General features: G+C 36.9%; 1 protein-coding gene and 1 non-coding gene across 2 annotated transcripts; one reads left to right on the top strand and one right to left on the bottom strand.

The window, feature by feature from the left end:
- The first annotated feature begins 11,666 nt into the window (after positions 1 to 11,666).
- On the top strand, positions 11,667 to 13,027 carry LOC107923810 (uncharacterized protein C119.09c). Its single transcript, XM_016853957.2, has 3 exons — positions 11,667 to 12,195; positions 12,392 to 12,540; positions 12,638 to 13,027. The coding sequence occupies exons 1-3, from the start codon at positions 12,010 to 12,012 to the stop codon at positions 12,774 to 12,776; spliced, it is 474 nt and encodes a 157-aa protein (XP_016709446.1). The 5' UTR covers positions 11,667 to 12,009; the 3' UTR covers positions 12,777 to 13,027.
- Positions 13,028 to 16,466: 3,439 nt separating this feature from the next.
- On the bottom strand, positions 16,467 to 16,573 carry LOC121210686 (small nucleolar RNA R71). Its single transcript, XR_005905800.1, has one exon. It is a non-coding gene; the product is annotated as a small nucleolar RNA R71 (small nucleolar RNA).
- Between the last annotated feature and the right edge of the window lie 1,874 nt (positions 16,574 to 18,447).

The following is an 18,447-nucleotide window of genomic DNA, read 5'->3' as shown; positions in this document are numbered from 1 at the left end:
AGTTAAATGTGAAGTTAGGAAAATTTTTGAAATAGTGAAATGTACAAAATATATATATATTAAAATAATTAGAATTGAAAACTAGGTATCGAGATCTCGAGAATTTTAAATCGAGCCATAAATATTTTTATAAAATTTATGAAGTGTTAATAAGCTATTATTAAAGTTTCGTCAAGAAATTTTAAAGTACTGATAGCTAATTGAACAAAAAGGACTAAATTGTATCAAATGTAAAATTGTGGGAAATGATTAAATAGCTTAAATGATAAAAGAAAGAGGGTTTAAAAGGTAAATAGTCTATTTGGGCTGGACGGCAAGAGCATGGAATCACCAAGAAAATAAGGGCAAATTTGGAAAATTGGAAAATTTACTTAATAAAGCTAGGACTAAAGTGGAATTATCTAGATTTCTCTTTATTTTTCTGCATTCTCATCAGCAAGAACACCATGGAAGAGTTCCCTTAAGCTGGTTTTTCATATTTTTACTGCAAGTAAGTTCAATTCTTGACTAATTCTTGAAATTTTTGTGTTTTTGTGACTTTTACAACTAGGTCCATTTGTTGAATTCATTAGTTCTTGATTCTATGAAAGAAATTGAAAGTTTCTATAAATATGTGCTGGAAGTATATGATGATTTGACGTAGAATTAGAGCTTTAAATTGTTTATATGCTGATTTTATTGAAAGAATTGAATAGAAAGTGAATGTTTGGGACCTCAATTGTAAAAGAGTTTGAAGTTAGAGTTTTATGTGGAAATTTTGAATTTCAATAGTTATGAAATAACTTATAATGTCTAGAAAAAGTATTAATTGAGAAAATTTTCTTAATTGAGGGGTTAATTGAGCAAGGACTGAATTGTATGAATTGTGAAACTTGGGGTAAAATGGAAATCAACATTTTGCACTAAAACTGTTTTGGACAGCAGCAGTAGTTTAACTTTTAAAAATCACCAAAAATTGTATAAGTCGAATTAGAGGATGAATAAAATATTAAATTAAAACTTATTGAGTCTAGTTTCTTATAAAATAAATTATGTAAGCAATGGAAATGTAAATCATGAGATAAAATAACTTTTGTGAGACAAGGTCAGAATGATTTCGGGTTCCCCTGTTCTGACTTTGGAAAATAATAAAAAATTGGAGAAAAATAATTAAGGGATTAAACTTATATATTTAAAATCCTTAAAGAGTATATTTTCAATAGAAATAAGCGGGAACATCATCCGAATCTCGTACTATGAGATAATTAATTCTTAGTGAAGAAGGGTCGGAACTGTCAGACAGCAGAACAGGGGAAACTTTAAAGAATAAACTGTACTTATCGGCTAAACCAAAAATTCTGAAAATTTTATGGTAATAAGATAAGTAAGTCTAGTTTCAGGGAAATTTAGCGGATCTTAATTTCGAATTCTTTAGCTTAAGATATAAATAATTTAGTGACTATGATGCAAATGGACAGTTTTGAATATACATAAGTAAATAGTGAAATTATTGATAATGTTACTTGTTGCATGTTATATAAATGAAGGATGTGGAATGGAGAGGAGGAGGAAGAAAATATGTATGAATATTCAGCTAGCATGGCTAATTTGTATGTTTTGGGCTCATAGACTAAATTGAATAAAAGTAAAATTTTATGGGCAATTTTGTAAAAAAAATGTTAGAAATGACCAATTTGCATGAAATGGATTATTTTATTATTTAAATTACAAAATTGAATGAAATTATTAATTTAGCTCAAGATCAGGGAAAAACATGTTTTAAGGATTAAATTGAAAAGTGTTGAAATTATGGAAAATTCTGACATTTTATAGAATTCATAGGTTGTTATCAATTTGTGTGAGAATAACGGCTGGAAATAAGGATTAAGTTGCAATTATTTTATTTTATTTTAACCTAAGGATGAAATCGTCATTAATTAAAAGTTTAGGGGTAAAATGATAATTTTGTTTAGAGCATTAGTTGAATGTATTATAACATGAAATAAATGAAAACGATGATCAAATTTCTTTATATAGATCCTGATGACTTGAATACGAGACTTAAACGTGGAAAAGAAAAGATATCGGATTAATGAAATATCTGATAAATGAATCGGTAACTCCGGTAATGCTCCGTAACTCTATTCTAGTGACGGATTTAGGTTAGGGGCGTTACAGTTAGATCACAAGTTTGTGGAGATTGTGGTAGAATGCATCTGGGGGAATGTTGGAAACGTTTTAGGGCTTGTCTTCATTGTGGATCAAAGGAACATAAGGTCAGGGATTGTCCTAGGAGGCCAGCTCAGGCTCAAGTGGTTTAACAAAGGGCTGTGCAACCTGTCCAACCTGCGCGAGGTGGACCGCCGCCGCCGAGAGGTCGTGGCTAAGGTCGCGGTGGTAATGGCCATGGACGTGGGGCACCTTGCAGGGGTGCTGCTAACATTGAGGCTCGTCAGTCAGCTTTGGTATATGCTGCTCGTCGCCGCGAGGAGGGTGACGCACCTGATGTCATATATAGCATGTGATATTTCTGGGGCATTGGGTGTTCACTTTGAGGAGATTGTGTGTGGGGTAACTGTGATAAGTCCGTTAGGTCACTCAGTTAAAGTAGAGAAACTCTTTAGGGAGGTGCCTTTAGAGACTCAAGGTAGGATTTCTATGGAGACTTAATGGAGTTACCGTTCGGAGAATTCGATTTGATCTTAGGGATGGATTGGTTGACCAAACATAGGGCAACGCTGGATTGTGCAGCTAAGAGGATGGTGTTAAGGACTATTGAGGATGAGGAGGTAATTATTATTGGGGAACGAAGAGATTACTTGTCCAATGTGGTATCGGCTTTAAGGGCTGAGAAACTGATGCTTAAAGGATGCGAGACGTACTTGGCTTTTATAAATCAAGTTGAAACTGGGGATCTGACTGTGGATACCGTCAGGACTGTTAGGGAATTCCGAGATCTTTTTCCGGAGGAGCTTCCTGGATTGCCTCCGAATCGGGAAGTGGAGTTTGGAATCGATTTGTTGCCTGGAACAGCTCCAGTATCCATTGCACCCTATAGAATAGCACCGAAGGAGTTAGTGGAACTGAAAGCTCAAATCCAAGAGTTGTTAGATAAGGGCTTCATCAGACCTAGTGTGTCTCCATGGAGAGCACCGGTCCTGTTTGTGAAGAAAAAGGACGGGACAATGCGCATGTGTATCGATTATCGCCAGTTGAACAAACTGACCCACTGCCAAGGATTGATGATTTATTTGACCAACTTAGAGGAGCTTCGGTATTTTCCAAGATTGACCTTCGATCTGGATACCATCAGTTAAGGGTAAAGGAAGGGGATATTCATAAGACAGCATTCAGGACTCGATATGGTTATTACGAGTTCCTGGTTATGCTGTTTGGGTTGACGAACGCACCTGTCGTTTTCATGGATCTGATGAATCGAGTGTTCCAACCTTACTTGGATCGATTCGTGGTAGTTTTCATCGATTATATTCTAGTATACTCGAAAATCAAGGAGAAACATGAGGAGCATTTACGTATTGTGCTGCAAGTGCTAAGAGAGAAGCAACTGTATGCAAAGTTTAGTAAGTGCGAATTTTGGTTGCGAGAAGTGGCTTTTCTAGGTCATGTGGTTTCTGCTGAAGGAATTAGAGTAGATCCTCGAAAATTTGAGGCAGTTCTGGGATGGAAGCCACCAAAATCAGTATCGGAAATTCAGAGTTTTCTGGGTTTGGTAGGCTATTACCGAAGGTTCGTAGAAATATTTTCTCTGATTACTGCACCATTGACGAAACTGTTAAGGAAAGGGGTAGCATTTGTCTGGACTGAGAATCAGCAAAAAGCTTTTGACCATTTGAAAAATGTATTGACTGAAGCACCAGTGTTGATTCAACCGGAGTCTGGGAAGGACTTCACTGTGTACAGCGATGCGTCGCATGTGGGGTTAGGATGTGTATTGATGCCAGCGGGTAAGGTGGTCGTTTATGCTTCGCGACAACTTAAGCCTCATGAAGCAAACTACCCTACGCACGATTTAGAGCTAGCAGCAGTGATCTTCGCGTTGAAAATCTAGAGACATTACTTATATGGAGAAAAGTGTATCATATACACAGACCATAAGAGACTAAAGTATCTGTTAACTCAGAAGGAGTTAAATCTTAGGCAACGAAGATGGGTAGAGTTGCTCAAGGATTACGACTATTCGACTGAGTACCACCCAGGTAAGGCTAACGTGGTGGCTGATGCATTGAGTCGAAGGGTTGTTTCTGATTTGAGAGCCTCATTTGCACGTTTGAGTCTGTTTGACAATGGAAGTCTGTTAGCAGAATTGCAAGTGAGGCCTACTTGGACTGAGCAGATTAAAGAAAAACAGTTGAAGGATGATTTGTTGGTTCTTCGGTTTCAGCAAGTTGAAAAGGGTGAGAATGAGGATTTTAGACTGAATACTGAATGAGTTTTATGCTTCCGAGGAAGAATTTGTGTTCCGAAGGACTCTGACTTGAAACAGTCAATATTGAAGGAAGCTCATGGGGGACTTTGTACCATGCATCCTGGAGGGAATAAGTTGTATCACGACTTGCGAGAGCTGTACTGGTGGCCTGGGCTTAAATGAGAAGTAACGAAATTCGTGGGGAAATGTCTGACATGCCAGCTAGTGAAAGCTGGGCATCAATTTCCTTCTGGATTACTGCAACCGGTGAAAATTCCATTGTGGAAGTGGGAGAGGGTCACTATAGACTTTGTGAGTGGGCTACCTTTGACACCCACCAAGAAAGATTCTGTGTGGGTAGTGGTGGATAGGTTAACAAAATCTGCCCATTTCATACCAGTTCGTACTGATTACTCCCTGCAAAAGTTGGCTAGGTTGTATGTGGCAGAGATAGTGCGACTACATGGTGTGCCAATGTCGATTATTTTCGACTGAGACCCTAGGTTTACATCTCGGTTCTGAAAGAAGTTGCAGGAGGCATTGGGTACACACTTGAATTTCAGTACTGCCTTTCACCCACTGACAGATGGACAGTCGGAGAGGGTTATTCAGATTTTGGAGGATATGTTAAGGGGTTGTATCATCGATTTTCGTGGGAGTTGGGAGGACTACTTGCCATTGGCGGAGTTTGCATACAATAACAGCTACCAAGAAAGTATTCAGATGGCTCCATATGAGGCACTTTATGGGCGGAGATGTCGTACGCCTACGTGTTGGACAGAGTTGGGAGAACGACATGTGCTTGGACCGGAGTTGGTGGCAGATACCGAGAGTAAGGTTAAGTTGATAAGAGATCGATTAAAGGAGGCATCTGATAGACAGAAGTCGTATGCAGATCTAAAGCGCAAAGAGATAGAGTTCGCTGTTGGGGATATGGTTTTCTTGAAGGTTTCACCTTGGAAGAAGTTCTTGAGATTCGGCATGAAGGGCAAATTGAGTCCACGGTTTATAGGGCCTTATCGGGTTCTTAAGCAGGTAGGGCCAGTAGCGTATCAGTTAGAGTTACCATAGAGTTGGACAGAATCCATGACGTCTTTCATGTGTCTATGTTAAGACGATATCGATCGGATCCCTCACATGTTGTGCCAGTGGAGGAGATTGAAGTAAAGACTGATTTGACCTTTGAGGAGGAGCCTCTGCAGATATTGGCGCGAGATGTTAAGGTTCTCAGAAGGAAATCTGTTCCGTTAGTAAAAGTGCTTTGGCGTAATCATGGAGGGGAAGAAGCTACTTGGGAGTCAGAATAGACTATGCGTCAACAATACCCTCAACTATTTAGATCAGGTAAATTTTGAGGGTGAAATTTCTTTTAGGGGGGTAGAGTTGTAACGCCCCAATTTTCGGGAATTCTATAAGTGTTGGAAAATTTTAAATTTTGGTGTTCTGTCTGCTTGGCGTAGATTTAATCAGGTTAGTGGGTCTCTAGAAGGCCCAAGTTTAAGTTAAAATCCGATCATTTTAGTTAATTTTAATTCTATAGAAGAAGGGGTTCTGGTTAGCTGGGCTTTAAGGTATTAACTGGGTAAAATAAAACACTAGGAAGTCCGTGGTAAGTTGGCTTGTGGCGTCACTTGGGGGCTTGAGAGGTGGCGTGTGGATGACCAAGGAGAGCAAAGGTTCGAGTCGCAAGGTAAGCAAATTGGTGATATTAATTTTTATGTACAGAAAAGGTAAGCAGTGGAACTAAAGTGAAAGACTGTCAGGAGAAGATATAGGAGTTGATAAGGGAGAGGATTTAGGAGCTGATAAGGGAAAGGATTTAGGACCTGATAAAGGAGAAGATTTAGGAGCTGATCAAGGAGCAGGAGTTGGTCGGCCAAGGGCCTCTAGCATGGGAAAATTCGGCTAGGTTAAGTGCCAGTATAAATTCGGCATGAGGGGGAAAGTTGTGCTGTTTGTTGACAATTCTCCTCTTCTTTCTTTTCTCCTTTTCTCTTCAAATTTTTCTTTTTCTTCTTTTCCTCCATAGCCGAATCTCTCTAACCACTTGTGCATCTCCATCTTTTCTTCAAACGTTTCTAAAACCTTCATAGCCATTGCCATAAAAAAGCCAAAATCCCGAAAACTATACTTTTTTCTGTGCCGATTTCTCCTAGCCAATTTTATTATCTTTTCCATCATTCTTGGTCGATTCTCTAGTTCTCTAAACCTCAAGGTTCTGTCGACAGGACCATAGCAAAACCCTCCTACTTCATCTTTCTTTACACAGCTTCAACAAAAGCCGAAAACTCCACTTTCTTAGGGACTTGGCCGAATAGTGAGATCACTGAAGGCTCAAATTTTGTTATCTTTTGAGGGCTTAGATCGGCATCAGAATTGAGTAGAAATTAATTGGGATCATTGACCGAAGGAACCGGGGGTAAGTCTTTTCAATCTAGTCTTTATTTCGTATTTTAGAAAAACTGAAACCCCTAAAGGTTAGGGAGGCTGTCGACTTGGACTTGTAGCCCTAAGGGGTTGTGATAACTGTTTTGTCTTGATAATAATATGATCTAGAGGCTGCTGATCAAGGGCTTGGACAAGTGGAGCAACGGGATCTAAGTCTAGTCGCAAACTTCGGCAAAGGTAGGATTGCTAGTGCCTAAGGTGTTATGGCCGAATAAGGTAAGGAGTTATTATGTAGTTCGTTTCGGTAGTAGATTAACGTGGTAGTAATATAATTGTAGGTAGTTCGAGCGTGGATCTCGTCAACGAATCGTCATAAAACAGGTGTGTAACTGACACCCTTTCTTATTCTAGATCGGCAAAAGCAGAAAAGCCAAAATGCTGAAAACTGGTATTTTGTAGATTTGCGAGTGTGCGATTGCTCGTGTGGTAAATCGATTAATGTTTTTGGTAAGCTACAATGTTTGGACTGCAAAGTGCATGATTTCTGTGCCCTCGATATTTTTGGGCTTAATGGGCCAAAATTGGAATAATGGGCCAACGGGCCTAATTCGGTAAGAACCCTCGGTAAGTGATTCTGTTAGTAAATGAAAGGTAGAAATACGCATGAAAAACCCTAAAATAGATAAATTACTGAAATACCTTTAAAAAGTAGAAGATTTATAGTTTTACCCCTAGGAGATAAAGTACCCAAATACCCCTAGGAGTAAATTGACCTAAATGCATGTTGGACTGTTGTTATTTACTGCATGCCATGTTGTTATTATCTGATGCATGGGACTGGGATATTGATGGAGGAAGTACTGAAAGTGGCTTGTCCACGTACTGGAGGCTTTGCCTAAATTTACTGTTAACTGAGCAGCAAGGCTGCAACTGTGGAGTGTAGGGCTAGGTGGGTTGAGCTATTCCTCACATGAAGTGTAGGGCTGGTACGGGTGGAGTGTAGCGGTTGGTAGGTTGAGTAGACTCCCCAAATGGGCTTGCATATGTTTATTGATGTTGCATGTATTTTGAAATGGGCCTATAGGCCATACTGTTATCTGAATAAGGGGCTAAGGCCCAGTTTAATGTAATCTGAAAAGGGATCTGGCCCAGTATCACTGTTATCTGAATGGGCTTAGGCCCGATGGGCTTGAGCTGACCTGGGCTTTGAATGGGTTTTCCTTACACACTGAGTTTCCAAACTCACCCCTTCTTTAACCTTGCAGGTGGGCCTTGTGTGGGTGTCTTGGAGCCGGAGCTGATTCAGAGTGGCCATGGTGAACGCTTTTGGGTTTGAAAAGAGACTGGTTTCCTTAAGTTATCTTTATTTACTATTTAATTTTTGGGTTGTAATAAGGCCATTTTAATTTTATTTTCTTCTTTGATTTTCTGGGATTATATTATTTTTAATAACTTTATTCTGGTGGATAATAATTCAAATGGGCTAGACTTAGGGCGCGATTTCAAAACGATACTTGTTTTTAAAATAACACGACGTCACGAATATTCGATTTATCAAAGATAACCACTGAAAGAAGTTTCAATCCGTTATAACCAAGTGTGGCAATGGATGTGGGCATGTCTAAGATTGGATCCAATCGAAGAGTTTGGTACTTAAGCAGCCTTCATGGCTCACCTCCTCTGTTATGGATACCTACTTGGTGCCCAGCTTTCATTCACTTGGTTAGCTTAACAAAAGTCGGCTTTTAAAATACTAAAAAGGGAACATGGGTTTTTTTAATTTCAATGTGGCATGTCGGATTCGGCCATAATGTCTGGGCCGGGTTTGGGGTGCTACACTATCGAACAGTAGTATAGTTATGGTGAGACCAGAAATATCGTATCTACGAGGACTAAAAGCACTAGTAATTACTATCTTTTTATTATCTAGCCTAAAAATTTAGGGAATGTTTTATCTAAGCCTAGTTATCTAATTAACTGAAGTAACGACAGAGATCAAACTTGAAAAATACTTTTGAAAAATCGATTGAGAAGACAATACCCAAGAAAGAATCCACCTAGACTTCACTTATTACCTTTGAATTAGACGATTTATTTACTTGACTTATTCTGTAGAAATCTCTTATTTATGTTAATATCCCTTTCGAGACTAAAAACAACTGACTCTAGGTTGATTAATCGAAATCTCTTTCTAATTAAAACTCCTATTGTCGCATTAACTCGATCTATGGATTTCCTTATTAGATTTGACTCTAATTCAGCATATTTATGTCGTCTTATCTCTAGGATTGCATGCAACTCCGCTTAATTATGAATGATCTACTCTTAAATAGAGACTTTTGCTCTACTGAATAAGCACATCAAAAACTTGAATTAATATCCTGTAATATTAAGCAAGAATTAAAACTCACAATTAAGAATAAGAACAAGTATTTTTCATATAAATCAAAGAGTAATAAAATTCGTCTTAGGTTTCATCTTTCTCAAGTATTTAGGGAGTTTAGTTCATAATAATAATGAAAAACATCTCAAGGTATAGAAAACAACAAAACATAAAGAAACCCAAAGAACTTCTAGGAAATTGGATGGAAATCTTCAGTCTTGATGTAGATCCTGTCTCCAGGTGATTCCGATGGCTGTCCTTGAGTATTTTCTGCCTTCAATTCTTCGTGTCCCCTTTAATCCTCTTCTAGGGTGTTTATATAGGCTTTAGAATGCTTCAAAACCCTCAAAAGTGCCCTTTTCCGAGTAGAACTAGACTTGGGCTCAACAGGGACATGGCCGTGTACCATACCCGTGTGAAGGTGCTCAGGCCGTGTGTAATTCTGACTTGGATTAATGTCGACACGGTCATGACACACGGGCATGCGGTCTACTCGTGTGTCACACACGGGCGTGTAGATTACCTGTGTGAAAGTGCCTAGGCCATGTGAAACACTGATTTAGGCCCAATTTGTCCATTTTTGGCCCGTTTCTTGCTGTTTTCGCCATCCTGAGCTCTCCTGAGTATAAAACATCAAATTAAAAGATTAGGAGCATCAAATTCAATGAAACCAAGGAAAAATCATTCATAAATATGCCAATCATGGGGTAAAAATATGTATATATTATGGTTTATCAGGTTAAAACTCACAATTAAGAATAAGAACAAGTATTTATCGTATAATTCAAATAGTAATAAGATTCGTCTTCGGTTTCATCTCCCTTAAGTATTTAGGGAGTTTAGTTCATAACAACGAAAAACATCTCAAAATTGGGAAAATAACAAAACATAAAGAAACCCAAAGAACTTCTAAGGAAATTGAGTGTAGATCTTTAATCTTGAAGTAGATCGTGCTTTCGACCTGATTTTGATGGCTGTCCTTTAGTATTTCCTGCCTTCTACTCTGCGTCCCCCCTTTGATCCTATTCTAGGGTGTTTATATAGACTTTGGAATGCCCAAAATAGCCCAAAATTAGCCTTTTCTGAATAGAATTAGACTTTGGCTCGACAGGGACACGACCGTGTGCCACGCTCGTGTGAAGGTGCTCAAGCCGTGTACCACGCCAGTGTGAAGGTGCTCAGGCCGTGTGCAATTCGACTTGGTTTAATGTTGACACGGCCATGACACATAGGCATGTGGCCTGCCTGTGTGTCACACACGGACGTGTGGATTACCCGTGTGGAATACTGAGATAAGCCTATTTTGTCCGTTTTTTGGCCCATTTCTTGCTCTTTTCACCTTCCTATGCTCACCTAAGTATAAAACAAGAATTTAAAGGATTAGGAGCATCAAATTCTCTAAAATTTATGATGAATCATCCAAAAATATGCCAAGCATAGGATAAAAATATGTATATATTATGGTTTATCAATTATATGGCTTAAAATGGTCGATGGATGTTTTTGAATGAATATGATTTGAATTGGTATGTTTAGGAAGTGTTTACAACTTGATTTATAAGTTCTTTATCCCAAGTCTCGAGACTTATAAAATTCCATGGCTAATTTTTGCTTCAGAGGGCTGTTGTCTCAAAACAGACAAACTTCAAACCTAAATTTCTACAATTCTTGGGCAATGTCTCGAGATATACATGCCTGCACCTAGAAATTTCCCTTGTTTTGATTAAGAAAGGTTCTGAATCAAACCAAAACGTAAGGGATGTTCGAAAATGACCCGAGAAGCCTAAATTGGGTTCAATAAGTATGAAATGAAGTGACAATAGTAACTTGGATAATTATGTCTCTCAGTGTCAAATGTGATACTCGTTACTTGGGTTATCAATTTAATCAGGGTAAGGGATGTTATAGTGAAGCTTGGTTGGGTAGGATATGATGATGAAGTAGCTCAAGAAATGAGGCTTCTAATAAACAACTCTTGACATTGTAACATGATGTATTATTGTGCACAAGAAGTTGCGTACATGTGTCATTTACAAGCACAATAAAGCATTTAGCTTTAACATTTGGTTGAACTCACAATGTTAGTCTCTTCCAAATCTCTTTCTTTCCGTTCATAACTTTATCATCTATCCCTAGTTGTTAAAATGAAGTGAAGGGCAATGGTTTCTTGGTAGAATGCATTAAAAAGTCATTACCCTGGCTTGATTTTTATTTCTTTATTCCTTCGGCTCATATCACATGACTCTGCATCCATAATGATTTTTAGAATGTAGTAATGGACATAAATTTGATGCATGAGATTCAAATGCTATTAGCATTTTTAAAACAAGAGAAAGACCGTGAAAAAGGATGAGTCTTTAAATAAAGCCATTTTTAAAAGCAACAAATATAGTAATTAATTATACATCAAAAGTAAATCTTAAAAAAGGAATTTAAAATGCCAAGCTATAGAAATATGTGTATTGTGAGAAAGAAAATATAAGGGTGTTAGATGAAAAACTAAACAAAGCAAATGAGCTTTTGACGTATGAAGTTTTCAAAAAAGAGAAAGGTTCATGGCATAAATCAGCTTTTTTGGCTTCTTTTCGTAAAAATTAACCGAAAAATCTTTTTTTTTTTGACATTATTCATGATCATCTTCCTTTTTAAGATAAAGAAACCACTTTTGTGGGGTGGTCCTTGGGGTTTTGCATTTTAGGTTTAAAGATAAATTAAATGATAATAATTAAAGAAGTCAGGTCTTTTGAATATACTATATATTTTTAAAGGAAATCGGTCAAATTAAAGAATAAAGAAAAGGGTGCTGGTTGGGATTTGTGGCTATTTAAAATAAATGGCGAGTTTGTATGTGAACGCGGAGTCACCAGTGAATCTGAATCGTAACACGGATTGGTTTATGTACCCTGGAGTGTGGACTATTTATATTCTAATCCTTTTCTTCGCTTGGCTCCTTGTTCAATCCATCTTCGGTTGTTCTCCTGGCATGGCTTGGACCATCATCAACCTCTCTCATTTCCTAGTACCATTCCTCTTTATTCTTTCTTTTTTTTATTCTCTTATTGTATTCAATTTTGAATTAGGTTTCTTTCTATGCCTATAAATACCCCCTCCCTCCTGTGTGTTAACTCATCCAGCTTTTGAATTTATTTATAGCGCATGACAAATCTGCTTAACTAGTATCTAAACCAAAATTATGAGATTGATCATATTTTCAGATCACATGCCATTTCTTTCATTGGAAGAAAGGAACCCCATTTGCTGAAGATCAAGGGGTGTACAATGGGTTGACTTGGTGGGAGCAGATAGACAATGGAAAACAACTTACACCCAATAGAAAATTTCTAACTGTTGTACCTGTTATATTGTAAGCATGTTTATATGATCATCACATTTTATCCAATTATTCTGTATTGTAAATTTGTATTTATGTGTATGGACATTGTTCTTTCTTTTCTTGACAGGTACTTGATAGCCTCACATACAACCGACTACCAACATCCTATGCTCTTTTTCAACACAATTGCAGTGGTTGTGCTTGTTGTTGCCAAGTTCCCCAACATGCATAAGGTTCGAATCTTTGGAATCAATTCAGAATATTGAGTGGGTTTCCTGTTAAGAACAGTTGGTTATGCTGGCTAGAGACAATCATCATTTTTTTCCCGTATGTTAAAATGGGTATATATTTGTAAAAAAAAAAACTTTTGAAGGTGTAACATTTTTTTCTAACAAGTTTCTTGACTTCATTTACAATCTCTCATAATCATAAATTCATGAAAGAAGATAATAAGTTGTATAACATTACCTTTGTACAGTTGAGAAGTGTAATGCATGTAAAGCATCTTAAGCTCTTATCTTCGCATCCCACATTTTTAAAATTCTTATTTTGTTGTTATTTCATAACTTTTGAATCTTTTATGGCATTTAATTAAAACATAGAGGAAAACTCGCAGAGCAACAGAGATTTGACTCTACCTGAGGCCATTTCCATCATACTTTATTTCTAAATTACCTTTTTAATGTTAAAGATATGTTTAAATCCTTTTTATTCACTCTCTTCCTTTTTCAGTGTTGTATTTTTTTCTTTTTAATTGATTGAAAGAGAAAATATATAGAAAACTACCTATGGCTCCTATTGTTATGCAACAATACATTAAAGGTTATTAAATTTATATAATTCCAAACACTGTAACACCCTGAATTGATGAACAAAGTACAAAGACGTCTGAAAACATGATAAAACTTAAAATACCAAAAAAAAGATACACAATCACACACAATAACAACAAGAAACAACAATAAAATATACTTGTTTTGTTTTGTTTTCAAGATGAGATTGAGTTGTGGGAGGTTTTTGTATACCAAATAGAGGGTAGCTCTTTGTCATATATTTCAAGAGGTTCTGCTATACGCTCGGAAAAAAAAAGACATACCAAAAATTTTAACATCATACTAAATCTATCAACAATATACCAATATCAAATTTTCTAACGTTTATAAAAAAATTGGCATAATTGCAAAAAAAACCCTCAACGTTTTGGGGCTTTTGATTTTATGCCATTGATTTTTTTTTTGATTGACACCCTCAACATTGCGATTTTTTAAGAAATCAGCCAAGTTTTAACAGTCAATGAGAGTTGATCGTTATTCAAACCGTAGGTCAACATAATAGCCCATGTGGCATGTCACATAAGCGCAAGACGTCATAGATAATATCATCTATTTAACAAAATTTTTTCTCTCATTTTCTCTCTTGCCAAACACCACTTTTTTTTCTTCAAAACACATGGTTGGCTCATTTCATCTACAAGAATTTCCATTACCATGATTATAATCATGTTTTTGTGTAATTTTTGTAAACCCACACCACACTTTCAGCTTAAAATCATTGTTTCCCCCCCCAATGTCGGTTACCATTTTTTTCTTTCATTTTCTCTCTTGCCAAACACTGTTTTTTTTCTTCTAAACATATGGTTAGCTCATTTCATCTACAAGAATTTCTATTACCATGATTATAATCATGCTTTTGTGTAATTTTTGTAAACCGACACTACACTTTCAACTTAAAATCATTGTTTTTTTCCCTCCACTGTCGGCTGCCATTTTTTCTCTCATTTTCTCTCTTTCCAAACACAATTTTTCTTCTTCAAAACATATGGTTGACTTATTTCATCTACAATAATTTCCATTACTGATAAACCATAATATATACATATTTTTATCCCATGCTTGGCATATTTTTGGATGATTTAGCATAAGATTTAGTGAATTTGATGCTCTTAATCCTTTAATTTCATGTTTTATACTCAGGAGAGCTTAGAATAGAAAAAATAGCATGAAATGGGCCAAAACCGAACAAATTGGGCCTAATTCAGTGTTTCACACGGCCTAGGCATTTTAACTCGAGTAAACCACACGCCCGTGTGTGACACACGGACAGGCCACACGCCCTTGTGTGACACACGGGTAGGCCACACGCCCGTGTGTCATGGCCGTGTCGACATTAAACTAAGTCAGAATTGCACACGGCCTGAGCACCTGCACACAGGCGTGGCACACGGCCATGTCCCTGTCGAGCCAAAGTCTAATTCTATTCAAAAAAAGGTAATTTTAGGCTATTTTAGGCATTCCAAAGTCTATATAAACACCCTAGAAGAGGATTAAAGGGGACACGCAGGGTAGAAGACAGAAAATACTCAAGGAAAGCCATCAGAATCAGCTCAGAAGCAAGATCTACTTCAAGACTGAAGATCTCCATTCAATTTCCTTAGAAGTTTTTTGGGTTCTTTATGTTTTGTTATTTTCCCAATCTTGAGATGTTTTCCATTATTATGAACTAAACTCTGTAAATACCTAAGGGAGATGAAACCTAGGACGGATCTTATTACCATTTGAATTATATGATAAATAATTGTTCTTATTCTTAATTGTGAGTTCTAATTCTTCCTTTAATATTCCAGGATATTAATTCAAGTTTTTGATGTGCTTATTCAGTGGAGAAAAAGTCCCTATTTAAGAGTAGATCATTTATAATTAAGTGGAGTTTTATGCAATCCTAGAGATAGGACGACATAAATTTTCCGGATTAGAGTCAAATCTAATAAGGGAATCCATAGATCGAGTTAATGTGATGATAGGGGTTTTAATTGGAAAGAGATTTCAATTAATCAACCTAGAGTCAGTTGTTTTTAGTCTCGAGAGAGATAATAACATGAACTAAGGATTTCTACGAATTAAGTCAAGTGAATAAATCGTCTAATTCAGAAGTAATAAGTGAAGTTTAGGTGGATTCTTCCTTTGGTATTGTCTTCTCCATCGGTTTTCTAAAAAGTACTTCCCAATTTTAATCTCTGTCGTAATCTTAGTTAATTAGATAATTAGTTTTAGTTTAAAAAAATCCTTTAATTCTTAAGTTAGATAATAAAAAGATAGTAATTACTAGTACTTTTAGTCCTCCTGGATACGATATTCCCGGTCTCACCATAACTATACTACTATTCGATAGGTGCGCTTGCCTTAGTCGAATTTTGTTAGTTAGTTTAACGACCATCAAGTTTTTGGCGCCGTTGTTTAGGACTAAGATATTAAGAACGCTTGATTTTTATTACTTTAGCAATTTTTACTTTTATTGCAATTTAATTTTTGCTTTTAGTTTAGTTTTTCTTTTCTAAATTTTTCTTTTTAATTGCTTCTGACAGGTGTCTCTAGTTTATGACTAAGAGGAACCCGTCAGGACCTTTGCTTTTTGACAGTGAGATTAAGAGCATAGCTCGTAAAAATTGAAGAGAAATAAGGCAAAGTCTACAATACATAGAGGAAGAGCGAGAGGACGATATCCATACTACAACCGAAAAGATGGCTGATAACCAGAATAAACCATTACCTCCTGTAGTTGCTGCAAATCCAGTAAATCAAGATCCTACTCCTCGTACTATGTATGATTATGCTAAGCCCAATTTAACAGGAACTGAATCGAGTATAGTTAGACCTGCTGTTGCTGTAAATAATTTTGAACTGAAATCTAACACGATTCAAATGATACAACAGTTTGTTCAGTTTGATGGTTTGCAGGACGAGGATCCAAACACTTATTTAGCAAATTTTTTGGAATTCTGCGACACTTTTAAGATCAATGGCGTTTCTGACAATGTCATTCGCCTGCGGTTGTTTCCCTTTTCATTGAGGAATAAGGCTAAACAGTGGTTGAACTCGCTACCACGAGGGTCAATCACCACGTGGGAAGAAATGACCGAAAAATTTTTACTTATATATATTTCACCGGCTAAAACGACTAAATTGAGGAATGATATCTCTTCTTTTGTGCAGATGGATCTAGAAACTTTTTATGAAGCATGGGAGAGATACAAGAATTTATTGAGAAGGTGCCCTCACCATAGGTTACCTCTATAATTGCAGGTTCAGACTTTTTACAACGGTGTGAACCCCTCAATAAGGCAACTGATCGATGCAGCCGTCGGTAGGACTTTAAACAATAAAACACCTGAAGAGGCTTACGAGTTTATTGAAAAGATGTCACTGAATAACTAACAGTGGCAAGTCATGAGAACGAAGCCGACAAAAGCAGCTGGTGTTTTCAACCTTGATGCGATCACTATGCTATCTAACCAGGTAAACTTCTAAATAAAAAGATTAATGGTTTGTATGGTTCTACTCAGGTACATCCAGTGATGAGGTGTGATTCAAATGGAGGAGGAGTACACAACACAGATTATCCATCGTTCAACCCTAGCACCGAGGAGGAACAAGTCCACTATATGGGTAATAATTCTAGACCTCAAAATAATCCGTATAGTAACACTTTTAATGTAGGTTGCAGGAACCATCCCAATTTCTGGTGGGGTGGTCAAGGAAATCAAAAACCACAACATCCTCTAGGTTTTCAACAACCACCGTATCAATAAGTGAAGAAACTGAACCTTGAAGAGATGCTCACAAAATTCATCTTAGTGTTAGAAACTCGTTTTCAGAATACTGAAACAGCGCTTAAGAATCAGCAAGCATTAATTCAATGGCTCGAAACTCAAATAGGACTGCTCGCTTAGTTGATTTCTGAACGACCACAAGGTAGCATGCCCAGTAACACAGAAACTAACCCAATGGAGCAACTCCATGCCATCACTGTACGCGACGAAGAAGGGTTAGTTGAATCTAAATTTAAAACTAGGCACGAAGCCGTGGTAAGTAATGGTAAGGATGAGATGAATCACGGTATACAGAAGCTGGTAAGCAAAGAATATAAACCTCGTGTGCCATATCCTAATGTAAAAAGGAAAGACCACACAGACGAACAATTCGGTAAATTCCTTAAACTACTTAAAAAATTACATATTAACTTACCGTTCATTGAAGTTCTTTCGCAGATGCCAAACGCAGTTAAATTTTTAAAAAAAACTTCTGATAAATAAACGAAAGTTAGATGAGTCATTGCATGTGGAGTTAAATGCAATCTACTCAGCTATTCTACAAAACAAGCTACCCAAAAAACTGAAAGATCTAGGGAGTTTTACAATTCCTTGTTTAATTGGTAGTTTGAATGTTAACAATGCTTTAGCTAATTTAGGGGAAAGTATTAATGTTATGCCTTATAAAATGTTTAAACAACTAGGACTAGGGAAACCCAAACAAACTAAGATGAGAATTCAATTGGCTGATAAAACCATTAGAATTCCTAGGGGTATAATTGAAGATGTGCTTGTCAAAATTGATAAATTTATATTCCCAGTTGACTTTGTTACTTTAGACATGGATGAGGATAGCGACGTACCTTTAATTTTAAAAAGGCCCTTTTTAGCAACTGCTAGAACTATCATCGATGTTGGCACAGGTGAATTGATATTTCATGTAGGAGATGACACGATTAAACTTCAAGCTCATGATTCTGCTAATATATCTAGTAATCGTGATGATTGTTTAAGTTCTGTTAACTTAAGTAATGTTAAGGCACAAACTTCTTTGCAGGAATCCCTTAGGAAGTAAGTGATAGAGCCTCATTCTAATCTATACAACAAAAACAGAGCGACTTACGAAGAACGAAGGCTTCAAATCGATAAACTAGACGAATGGCGAACACATGTCAAGGAAAAACCAAAGGTACACGATAAATCCAAGTGACACTACAATAAGCGTAGGGATGAAACAAAGTAATTTAAGGTCAGGGACAAAGTACTTTTAGATGAAAATGACCCTAGAATTGCTACTTAAGAACTCAATACAAACGGAGCGACTCCTTTTATGGTACTTAATGTTTTCCCAT

The sequence above is a fragment of the Gossypium hirsutum genome, chromosome A11, assembly GCF_007990345.1.
Source record: "Gossypium hirsutum isolate 1008001.06 chromosome A11, Gossypium_hirsutum_v2.1, whole genome shotgun sequence".
Classification (NCBI taxonomy): domain Eukaryota; kingdom Viridiplantae; phylum Streptophyta; class Magnoliopsida; order Malvales; family Malvaceae; genus Gossypium; species Gossypium hirsutum.
This window is presented reverse-complemented; position numbering and strand designations above follow the sequence as displayed.